The sequence below is a fragment of the Amphiura filiformis genome, chromosome 11 (genome assembly GCF_039555335.1).
Source record: "Amphiura filiformis chromosome 11, Afil_fr2py, whole genome shotgun sequence".
NCBI classification, from domain to species: Eukaryota; Metazoa; Echinodermata; class Ophiuroidea; order Amphilepidida; family Amphiuridae; genus Amphiura; species Amphiura filiformis.
The window spans coordinates 46682223-46695039 of record NC_092638.1 but is presented as its reverse complement, the minus strand read 5'-3'; the positions used below and the strand labels follow the sequence as shown (position 1 = coordinate 46695039).

Genomic DNA, 12817 nt, shown 5'->3' with positions numbered 1-12817 from the left:
ATTTAACAAGATAAATTAACAAAAAAATCACTTCCAGCAAGTGCAGGTTATATGCAAAACGATCATTTAATTGATTTTGACCCAATGACTTCTGACAATATCTGACCTCAGGCTACATGTACTCGAAATGTGACTTAGTCAAGACTCTTTTCTCAGAAGTGTTTAAGGGTAAAAAATTGCATATAAGTTTAAAATGTCTACACTAAGTTTAAAATGTCTACAGTTTTATCAACACAATTTTTTTCACCAAGGTTGGCAATGCATCCTTAGCGTTATAGTGCCCCAACCTATTTTAAATATCAAAATCTAATACAAACTGACAATTATTTGAGATTTAATTAAGTTTGGTCATATACTTTATACACTGTTTTGTTTTTGTTAATTTGAACCACATTTACTTACATATCTCTGTACAATCTGGCGAATATATTTGGCTTCAATTTCTGCATTGAGCTGTCCAAAGTCCCATACTAAAGGTAGCATGCTTGGTGGCAGAGCTTGAACACGATACACCAACTCACGAAGTGGAATTGTGCCTGTAAATTAATGATAAATCATTACAATTAAAGCCATAATGTGTGATTTGCTTCACAGCGACCCCCTCAATTTTACTCGGATTTCTACTTTTTGCATAATTATAATGCCCAGTGGTGTACTAAAATACCACGTAATAACAGTAAAATTTAACTTTTTATATTAAAACCGGGTCGACTTGGTTTTATTCAGAGTTCATCGATCGACTGCTTGCTAACATCTCCCGTGGATGTCAACTTATGTGTACACACATCGAGCGCGATGCTCCGTGCAGTATTACATGTTACGATCGGTGAGTGTAGTACACGCACTGTAGGTGCTGGAATGAAATGGCAATTTTCTTCCTTATACCTCATTTGTTTGGCTCGATATTCAAAGGGGATAATGTGATCAGTGAAAACAAACATTTAAATAGGAATTTATTCTTTATGCAAATCCGACACATTATTGCTTTAACCACAAGCATTACTTGAAAAGCAACTACAAAAATTACACTTTCATTCATAGAGTAAAAGTAATACATTCAAAGGGATTTTAATCCCTTCAAACAGTGTTCGAAATAAGAAAATAAAAGTGGTGGGTTTTTTAGCGGGTTTGCCGTCGGACAAGTTTAGAACTGTCAAGCTTTCGTCAGGAGTAGCTCTGACTTCTTTAGGACAAAGTACCTAAGAATGAGACATGTAGACCGCCCCTTGTCTACTGATGACTCTGAAAAGAGCTGTTCACTGAAGACTGCCCTTGTCAACAGAGAACAAGCAGATCTAAGCCTATCTGCTAATATATAAAGGTTTTGGTGGCTCTGAAAAGAGCCGTTCACTGAAGACTGCCCCTTGTCTACAGAAAACAAGCAGATCTCGCCTATCTGCTGATTTTTAAGTTTTGGTGGCTCTGAAAAGAGCTGTTCACTGAAGACTGCCCTTTGTCTACAGAAACAAGCAGACCTCGCCTATCTGCTGATTTTAAGTTTTGGTGAACCCGCTAAAAAACCCACTAATTGTTATGAATTCCTGTCGTAAAAGCCTATCCCACAATTTAAAATAAAAGTGGTTGTCCACCAGATAATCAGGTCTCATTTTTTGGTTGTCCATATTTTTCAGCAGCGAAACTTCTGCAAAAGGTGACTGTTTAACCAGTCGGATTTGATCAATGGTTAATAAAATATATTACGATGTATACAATTTATCCACTATTTCTATTCATGGTTTGTATCACGACTGAGAAATATGTATTGCTCATGCAGATTTTTGGTTGTCCAACAGACAACCACCAGTAGCATTCTTGGTTGTTCGGTGCTAGATTTAGTTGTCTCGGGCAAACAAACAACCACTTATTTCGAACGCTGCCTTCAAATGACTTAAAAGTCACCTGCAATAATGTGCAAAATTGTACGAACACTTTTATACATTTTTAAAGTCTAATGCACATAAATTATGGGCAAAATGGGAAATGATGTATTTATATAGTTGAAGATTTTGTGCTTTCTCCCCTCTCACTTCCTCCACATCCACACAAAGTTGGGGTAAACATATAACACAATCATCTACCATTCCATTCAGCACTCAACGTTGTTGAAGGGGACCAGGGATGCATAAATTGTCCATCCTCCTCTTCATCATCATATCTAACAAAATGAAAAAATATGCTATAAAAATGTATTTGATCAACATTATATTCAACCCAGCACATAAACATTTTATCAAAATTTTTCATGCTGATGGATACTTGAATGTGATTTTGTTCCCCAGTTCTTTGAGTTTATCAACAAGCTTACCAAGTTTCTCCTGTGTGTCCTGAGCAGCTACATGATAGCCAAGACCAGCAGCCTTCAATCTGTCAATCATTGCTTCTGTATGTCTGAAATATTTCATAAAGGTTATCAATTAAACACAGGACCTTCAAATATCTGGACCGGTGCTCTACTTATATTGAGTTAACATATGTATGATATCCTACTCTATCTCATTTCAGAAAGAGACTGAAATTTACTCTTCAGCTATAAATAAATAGAGACATTTACTATTCTTAGTTAAATTTACAGACATCAACATTTTGGAATAGACATGGACTTAACCCATAATCCCATATTTTACTAGTATTAGCAAAACATTTATCTGAACTTGTTTGGCAGGAACAGCTTTGTTTTAACTTCATTGAATTGTATTCCACCCAAAGAAATTAGACAAGAGATAAACTTGGATGCTGAATGTCCCCATTGCGTGTGGGAAATCTGGTGGTGGCCATGTTGGATTGTCACATTAGAGAACAAAATGATAATGTGTAAGTCTGGATGTTTTCAGCAAAGACCCCAAATCGAACAATAAGCATCTTAAATCATGAGTACAAAGGTGTGGCATGTAGTTCTACCATAGGTAAACTCAACTGTATGACACATAACACATAGATCATAAAACAATGATGCACCAAGAATCCAAATTTAACATGGTGAAGCAAAGTGGAAGTATGCTATATTTCCCTTTCAATCATGGTGAAATCTCAGTTCTCTCAGTCTAAATCAATGATCCAATCAGACCACTTACCTTCTGTATGGATTGCAGGCAGCAACTATCTTCAGGGCTCCATCTGCCATATCTATAGGTTTACCTTTGACCCTGCCATCACACATGATCTCTTTGATAAGTCCTATGGCTTCAGTAGTGTTAGCTTCATCAAAGAACAACACTGTGTCTACCCCATGATCTTCTTTGTTCTTAATGGCAATTTCTTGTGCTTTTTCAATCTTTCTGGAGATGTCATTTGAAGTAGTACCACCGTGCACCTATATGCATTCATTATAATAATAATCAAACAAATAAAAGTAGAGGTTGTTCCTTTGAAATTGAAGGTATGATTTTGGCTATTAATGACCGATGCACAACCTCTTCACAAAACATGTACGTAAACATTCATTTACTTGTTTTCAAAAAGATAGTTTCAATTGAATGAACACAGCCTGACATACGTGATGATTTTATGCGTACACTGCGCGATGTATGCCAATATGTGAGGCTGTGAATGAGTGACACGGAAATGAATCCAATCATGCCAACGCTCTCATTCGTTTGTATTGTATCCAAGGTTGTGCCTTCGCATTTTGGCTTGTAATATGCGATATACGATCGCTGTTGGATCGAGAAGCTGCTGAAAGCTGTGTTCATTCAATTGGAATTCTTACTGTAGTATGTGATTGATTCATGAAAAGTGTCTTCTTATATCATGTGATCACCTGACAGAACAATGGTGTGGTCAGGGTCTTAGCTAGCCACCCGTCTGGCTGTCATTTTTGACGGCCAGTTTGCTCCTGGGACGGGCAAAATTAATGCCTTTGACAGATGCTATATTATAAATTGTATGTTTTGAGAAGCTAATTGACCTTTTTAGTAGACCCAATTTGTAGAACAAGGCCATATCAGCACATATTTGAACTCTTTGAACCCCCAATGGGCTATAGACGTCTGGTAAATGTTTTAAAGGTCAAATTAGGACAGGCACTTTTATTCAAATGACGGGCAACCCTCAAGTTCTAGCTAAGACCCTGGGTGTGGTACATATGATAATCTAAAATTTGTAAAATTTGATGAGATTAAGAGTCACACTTTATACAAAGCCAAATATATACAAGGGCTTGAAGTGATCTTCTTCAAAAAGAGCTTACATTTCACAGAAATTTGCACTGAAATTTAAACAAACTGCTCCAAATGTCCTTGGGCATTATCTAATACATCAGCAGATGCTAATTCACAGTTTTTGCATGATTACAAGGCAACTTAAGAAGTTACAGTTGTGTATTAAAGTTTATTGTATCTATACAATAAACAAATTTACCCCCTGTGAAATAGACTAACCCTGGTCCAAGCTTGTGCTTGGACAAATCAATATGATTGATTTATTGATTGGTTGCATAGTAATGGCTTTATGCAAGAGCCAATGGGTTTAGTGACTATTGTTTGAAGTAGCCAATGGGAAGTGGTCAATAGCCTTGTGATACTGCCCAGTTGGTCAGGGATTAGGCACATTTGCTATCTGTCATGGAAAGGAGTAGGTTTGGTCTCCAATGTGAAGAAAATTTTTCTAACACAGAATTATTTCCATGGAAGGAAAACTTATTCTTTTCAAGGAAATAGTATTTGCTTTTATAATGATATAATCAGAGGTGGTTAGAAATAGCTATGAATTATTCTGAACGAAGGAAGCATAATCGGAAAATATGTCAGCAACTAGTATCTAGAAACACTGATGATAGGAATATGGCAGCCATCATGGGAACACAAAATATTTAGCACCTTGATGGATTTTTGAAATTTAGGGGTGCAGAATTTTGAACCGATCGGGAAGGCAAGACATCGCTCATCCAGCAAAATCTGCAGCAATCAAGGCTGTTAATTATCGAATGCTGAATCTTTCAGCAGAAATGGAATTATATGGAGGTGTAAATGAAACCCCAGTCGAGCATCCATGCAGCAGCTAGCAGCGAGTCACAGCAATGAGTGGGATCGATTTGTTGATCACTGTCGGATGATGGCGAAATCTGCGTGTTGGGATCAAGTATTGCAATTTGGGAAGGCCAGCTGGGCAAACACCGGTTACAACTGTGATTATGTACATGGATACTTGCTTGGACATGGACGTCAAAAGCAGGGTGAGCAAATTTTAAGTAAAGTTAAAATTAATTATAAACATGGACTCTATCGAGTTCTGAAACTCCACTACTTGCGAAGTTGCTGGAGTAAATAGGCTCTACTCTTGATCAATTTCAAATTCATGAGCGATTAATTTAGTTGCGGTCATGTGATCATAACATCTTTTTACTTTGTGTACGAGAGATAAAAATTATCATGAATGGAAAAAATAAATAAATGAATAAAAATAAACAAATAAATAAAATAAAATTGGAAGATAAGTATCCTGTATAATTCGGACGGTTTAGGTAGGGAAATTGGTTGGGTAAACTAACTGGCTAGGGAGGGGCCTTGGAAAACATGGGCGTGGCAAAAATAAAAAAGGTGCAGGTGCCACCGCTGATGCGATAATTGTTTTGTCAGAATTCAGGAATAATTAATTAGTTGCTCAGGTGATCCACTGGATCAAAAAATTGAATGAGATCTCAAATAAAATAATGGACAAATTATTGGGGGCATGAATAAGTCATGGTGTACGTGTGTCAGGTAGGGAGAATTGGTCAGACAATCAACCCGGGATGGGCTCATGTGAGTCGGATAACGTACAAATAAATATTGGGCAAATTATTTGTGCCATGAATAATTCATACTGTCAGGTAGAAAGAATATATCAGACAATGAAGTACTTGACTAGGTAAGAAGTGAGGGCACCCAGACCATATATAGTAAATAAAAATTTTATATTGGTTTGGTAATCAAACATTTTGGCTAGGGTGAGGTTTGTGCCTTCAATAAAAGGGGTGCCTTGGAGCCAGGGTTTTGGAGAACTGGGCAAGGAAAAATTTAGAAGGGGTGCCACTGCCACATTACCAAATTAGTTAATGCACCGGTATTTAAAATCTATGGTGAATGTATAGGTAATTATATGCATTTATAAGATTGACAGGGTGCATGTGATCATATAAATATCCTTTTTTTATTGGAGAAATATTTTTCCTTTGTTGAATGAATTCAAAATAAATTTGCAGAGCGATCACCCAACAGGGCAAAAAGAGGTCAGAGGTAGAGGGTCGGTGGTTCATGAAATTTGGGGGTGACCACGGGAACTGGACAAAAAGCGTCATGGTAAATCCGGGTTCATCAGGGTTCAAACTGGTAGGGCCTATAGAGTTTGTAGGTTCATGAAATTTGGTTAGGGTTAGTTTGGATTATTCGGGGTCAGATCGCCATAGGTTGTCGCAGGATCATGAAATAGATTATATTGGTAATCCAACTGTTGGATTTCAGTTGCAATACTGGATAACAATTGCATGGTATTTCATTTTATGACTTTTGAAGCTTGTGGTGCGTCACTCCTCCCTAATGATTATATTCAGTCAGGGTGAAGCATGATGAGCCTAATTTCTTTTCTCAGCATTCATGGTTCATAAGTTCAAGGTCATAATGTAGGTTAGAAGGTACAGATTGTTGGAAAATATGGGATTGGAATTTGAGGTAATGGGAGAGCAAATAAGATAAGGCTCAAGGAGTTTGCATGGAACTTCGGGAAATAGAGGAGCAGTCAAAGTCATAATTTATTGGGTCAGGCTTGTCAGGGTCACCTGAAGACATTGTATAAAGGTCAGATGGTCATGCAACTCGATAAAAGGGGTTCCAGCAGATTCAGGCAATAGATAATAGTATCAGGTGTTTACGGAGCTTGGTAAAAAGAGGCACGTAGCATAGGAGGTTAAAAATGTTCAAGATGTTGGCTTTACTCATGGTCATCCGGAGTCCAGTACGTAAGACAGGGGAAATGGGGAAAGCGACAGGATTTGGGTAGTAACATCAAGTGAAGTAGTCATTTGGGGGATCAATGGGAGGTCATTCAGTGTTGGTATTCATGAGGCTTGGAGAATGATCCCATTGAAACTTAACAATTCACCGGGGAATTCACAAGATTTCGGGAAGTTGGAAGCATATCAGCATTTCATCAGGAAATTCCTGTCCCTCTCGTTAGTAGGATAAGGAATTTTGTGTAGCAACAGCTGACGAAATGAAATAGGAATTTTGCATAGCGGTAAGGTTGACCGACAAGTTGCTTCCCAGTTTCTGTTTTCTTTTTCTGATTTATTTCAGGTTGAATCAACATATTGATGCTCGCAGTTAATAATGGAGGCTATGTGACATGGATGATATAAAGAATGATATAATACGTTCTGGACATTATTTGGACCATTTATACCACATCTAATGATATATCCGAAGCAAGATTCTGGCAGGACAAGACGAAGTGGGACGGGAACACTTTCAGTGTACAATGCGGACATTATGTATTTTAAGGGCACGTCTATTGCAAAAACAAGTTCATCTCTATTCGAGGAGAATAATTATTAAATTACAAGTTGACACTTGTTGCAACTTTTTATGCATGTTTCTCCTGAAAAAAGAGAAATTGTGTGGGTGAAGCTTGTGCGTGTTCGTCCCCCGTTTGAAGCGAAATTAATTTTCAAGGTAGCCGGCTGACGACGTAAGTAAATGAAGCGGACACTATATCATGCTCTCATTTAATACTTGTGTAACACAATCACAATCACTTTGACAAGTTTGACATTAGCAACATGGTTGCTGCAACAATGAGTTGTACTAATATTTACCATAACAATGCTGCATAATAATATGCAGACTAGTTTGTTCTCATTTCGGAAACAAAGCCTCACACAGTATTGTTACTATGCGTTTGCTTTGTAATATTTCATCCAACTGAAACTATAATAACTATAGCATTGCAATATTGCACAGGGAAATCAGGTACACGAGTTTGTGGACTTAACACGATTTATATGCTAGGTTTTGTCTGTGAACAACAGTATACATTATGTGCATTGAGAATGTTTATAGTCCCTTTTGGCAAAGCAGGCACAGTCATTTCATGAAGTCAACCTCTTTCTAGGTCAAATCTGTCTCGTTCGAATGAACTCATCACTTTTTTTGCAGAATATAAATTTTAAGTCTTATTTTCATTCTCAAAATATTAGCTTGCCAATGATATGATGTTGTCTGAGCAATGACCATTGAATGCCATTAATTATATCGTTACAATGGCCGATAATCTCATTCTCTGGGAACAAATGATAGATAATATATAGATACTGGTACATGCAAAATGCATTGGCTTGGCAGCCAAAAGCAAAGTTGCCATATTGTGTGTAATTATTGAGTTAGGCTCCGCAGGTAGCCTATCTCGCTAGTATGTTCATGTCATTTCTATCGTTTATTATATGACTATTATACATTGAGTGCTCTGCGAGCTTCTACGCCCTTACAACGATCACTGTTATGGAGTCAATTTACTTTACTTCATTTCCTGGGCAGTAGTACTGGGCATAGATACTGGTATGCAAAATGGGTTGGCTTGGCACGAAGTTGGCAGCCAAAGCAAAGTTGCCATATGGGTGTTTAAGTATTGAGTTAGGCACTGCAAGTAGCAATCTCGCTAGTATGTTCTTGCCGTTTCTATCGTTTATTATATACATTGAGCACGCCCTTACAACGATCACTGTGTTATGGAGTTAATTTACTTCACTGCACTTCCTGGGCAGTAGTAGTACTGGGCACATTTGGAAATATTTGCCCAGCTAATTAATTAGTGAATAAAAATATATCCATTTGAGTGCCTTCTGCGAATTGACGAAAACAGCATTTTGCTTGTTATGTCATCAGGAGTGGATCGCACTGGCTCAGGTCGAGGCGTCAGTGGAAGCTTAGGATAAGCTGTTGCATAAGCCTTTAAGTCACCAGCATGTATCAATGTTCAAGGGTGGGAAATTGCATGGGTGTTGTTTCATAATAGGAGGAATTCAATCACCAGGGTGCCATGGGGTAGTAAGCCAGGGGTCATCATACGTTCTCAATTTTTCTCCCAAAAATACTATTAAATAGAGGAGTTTTCGAGTTTTCGTAGCCCGCTGCTACCAAGATTGTTTTTCTTAGGCCCAAGGCTTTAATAAGTAAGCCTATGTACAAGTATAGTACATGTTGTACATAGGGGGAGGATAAACTCGGTGCACAAACAAAAATAGGCACAGGTTTGGCTATTATTCGACAATATATATACTGTGTGCAGCTTGTACCTCTTCCTTATACACAAAAGGTGTCTTGTTTAAAGGTGTCTTGTAAAATTTGAGATACATTAAATCTCAAATATCCTTGTGTTTGTCAATGACATCAAGGGTGCACATTTTCAAGTGATTTCTGTAAGGGTTTTTACGGTGTTAATAAGCCTGGGGAATTAAGCTGTCAAAAGGATAGCTAGGGTTCATAAATCACAATTGAAAAAAAAAAAAAAAAAAAAAGGGGGGTTGGGCAAATTTCTGTGCCATAAATTTGTTTAGCGGTAAAAAGGACAGGGCCACAAATTTTATCTTGAATCCAATTATATGAAAATAATTGGATCACCATAAATAATTGCATAAGTGTTTACAAATAGTAATAATTAAGTAACTAATAAATTTGAGAAATAGTGCATGAGAAGTTGAACGAAATATGTCAAATATCCAGATTACTTTCCTGAATGTTTCCGGCTTCAGGAAAGTAGGATTAATGTATATGCACTTTTCTAAGGAATTTATATTAAAGGATTGACTCAATAAATGTATGTAAACTTCTCTTGAGAAATTTTCTCTTGAAAAGTTAAGCCAAGTTTGATGTATTGGGCGGTACCCTTTGGGTCCGTATTTTATTGGATGTTAAATCCAAGTCTGGTTTACAAATAAATGGAGATACTCCTGACGGATATGCCAGCAAAAACTTTTGAGTAAAATGTGCCTTATTTCATTTGGGGTAATAAAGTTTATTGTATCTATACAATAAACAAATTTACCCCCTGTGAAATAGACTAACCCTGGTCCAAGCTTGTGCTTGGACAAATCAATATGATTGATTTATTGATTGGTTGCATAGTAATGGCTTTATGCAAGAGCCAATGGGTTTAGTGACTATTGTTTGAAGTAGCCAATGGGAAGTGGTCAATAGCCTTGTGATACTGCCCAGTTGGTCAGGGATTAGGCACATTTGCTATCTGTCATGGAAAGGAGTAGGTTTGGTCTCCAATGTGAAGAAAATTTTCCCACCCACCACACCCAAAAAATTAGGTCATATCCCAGTATTCAATACCTTTGTGGACAGTTACTTAGGAGCAGTAGTTGGCTAGGAAGGCTTCCATATCGTCACGGGACATAGAGGTACATAGACCTAAGGGGTATTGCAGTCTGCATTTTAATGGTAGCTACTGGGCATGGGCAAATTACCAGGAAGAGGGCGGTAGCTGACCAAGGGAGAGGATTCAAGAAGTGCACATTTTAACTTCTCTTGGAGAGGTTAGGCGCATTTGGGTATACAGATCTAGGCGTTCAGGAAATCCCTTTAAAAAGGGCTCTGTAGCTAGCCGGTTAATACATTGCTGTTAACTTCTTTTTAAGAAGTTAGGCCACACTTGCCGAGTGTGGAAAGGGCTCGAGAATACCCTGGAGGGCCCTGTATCTTACAAGAAATTAATTTGGGTTAACTTCTCTGCAAGAAGAAGAGTTGGGCCACACTTGTGTGTGTGTGCAAAGGGGCCAAGGAAATTCCCTGGAGGGCCCCGTATCTTACGAGGAATTAATTTGGGTTAACTTCTGCAAAAAGAGAAGTTGGGCTACACTTGCATGTGGGCAAAAGGGCCAAGGAAATTCCGGGAGGGCCCCAGTATCTTCACGAGGAATTTGTGTTAACTTCTTTGCTACTCAAGAGTGGGGCCACACTTGCGTGTGTGCAAAAGGGCTCGGGGTAATACCCTGGAGGGCCCCATATTCATTCATTAAGTTGGGCTACACTTGCATGTGGGCAAAAGGGCCAAGGAAATTCCCGGGAGGGCCCCGTATCTTACGAGGAATTTGTGTTAACTTCTTTGCGACACAAGAAGTCGGGCCACACTTGCGTGTGTGCAAAAGGGCTCGGGGTAATACCCTGGAGGGCCCCATATTCATTCATTAATTCATTTTCATTCATTCATTTCTTTCATGCATTTATGTATTGTACAAGGAATTAACTCATATGCAACTCATTCATTTTCATTCATTCATTCATTTCTTCATTGCATTCATTTATGTAACTTTCAAGGAATTAAATTTGGTTAACTTCTCTATGATAAGAGAAGATTGGGCCACACTTGTGTGTGTGCAAAAGGGCCGGGGGAAATTCCCTGGAGGGCCCGTATCTTATACAAGGAATTAAGTTGGGTTAACTTCTCTGTGAGAAGTTGGGCCACACTTTGTTCTGGAGAGGCTCCGTACTTTACGGATAAGTAATGTAGGCATGGGCTCGGAAAATTACCGGGAGGGCCCCGTATCTTACGGGTGAGTAATTTAGGAATTGGCTCAGGAAATTCCTGGGAGGGTCCCGTATCTTACGGGTGAGCGGACACTGTGTGTAGATGGGACAGACGCCGTATCAACAAAGAAAGTAAGATTATCCAGGTCAAAAATTGTGGCGGTAAAAAGGGGACAGGGCCACAAATTTTATCTTGAATCCAATTATATGAAAATAATTGGATCACCATAGGTAATTGCATAAGTGTTTACAAATAGTAATAATTAAGTAACTAATAAATTTGAGAAATAGTGCATGAGAAGTTGAACGAAATATGTCAAATATCAGATTACTTTCCTGAATGTTTCCGGCTTCAGGAAAGTAGGATTAATGTATATGCACTTTTCTAAGGAATTTATATTAAAGGATTGACTCAATAAATGTATGTAAACTTCTCTTGAGAAATTTTCTCTTGAAAAGTTAAGCCAAGTTTGATGTATTGGAACGGTACCCTTTGGGTCCGTATTTTATTGGATGTTAAATCCAAGTCTGGTTTACAAATAAATGGAGATACTCCTGACGGATATGCCAGCAAAAACTTTTGAGTAAAATGTGCCTTATTTCATTTGGGGGTAAATGTATGTGACTTACTTTCATCAGTATCATATTGTTGATTCTATCTTCAGCATCTATCCCAGCCTGTAGTCGACATAGAAACCTGATTAGTCTTGTTTTGCCACATCCAGTCTCTCCCATGATCACTACAGGGATACCACATCTGAATCAAAACAATAATAATATTAGTACAACTGATACTGTTTAATGGTAGAGCCTCCTTGAGGAGTGCTTGGCCCCATGACAGAGACTTACCACTGATCTTAAGATTGATGTAATAGGGCTTTCCATACGGTAAATCAATTGTATTATTGGTCATAAGGCTTTTCGAAAAAGGCCATGTTAAAGGATGATTTCTTTCCATCCCTTGGCTGACTGAAAGGAAAGCTAAAGTAATACTTTCCCAAGTCTTTAATCCCCAACATTTAGGTATTAAACTTGTCCTTATTATGAACTTTAACGTTATAACACTCTTCTGATGTATGTGTTTATAATTTGCTATCTTACCTGAATCTCATATGAATAGCCAACATCTTCTTGACATTATCTGTAGTCAATTCATATGTCCCATCTGAATCGTAGATTTCCTCTACTCCAAGAACTCTACCCAACTGCTCTAACTTCTTCCACCTTCAATGAATATAATAAATACAAAACAAATTTTATGCACTTGATCTTTAAATAATAACTAGTTTTTGAGCTGTTCATGAAAGTTCATCTGTGTT

General features: G+C 38.0%; 1 protein-coding gene across 1 annotated transcript in view; it reads right to left on the bottom strand.

Annotated features, from left to right (window-relative positions):
• LOC140163729 (E3 ubiquitin-protein ligase rnf213-alpha-like) overlaps positions 1-12817 on the bottom strand; it is a 175020-nt gene that overhangs the window by 116756 nt on the left and 45447 nt on the right. Inside the window, exons 36-40 of the mRNA XM_072187044.1 lie at positions 12600-12722; positions 12129-12255; positions 3072-3310; positions 2306-2388; positions 403-536 (exon numbers count right to left, since the gene is read on the bottom strand). Coding sequence (XP_072043145.1) covers positions 403-536; positions 2306-2388; positions 3072-3310; positions 12129-12255; positions 12600-12722 — 706 coding nt within the window. The remainder of the gene's footprint in view (positions 1-402; positions 537-2305; positions 2389-3071; positions 3311-12128; positions 12256-12599; positions 12723-12817) is intronic.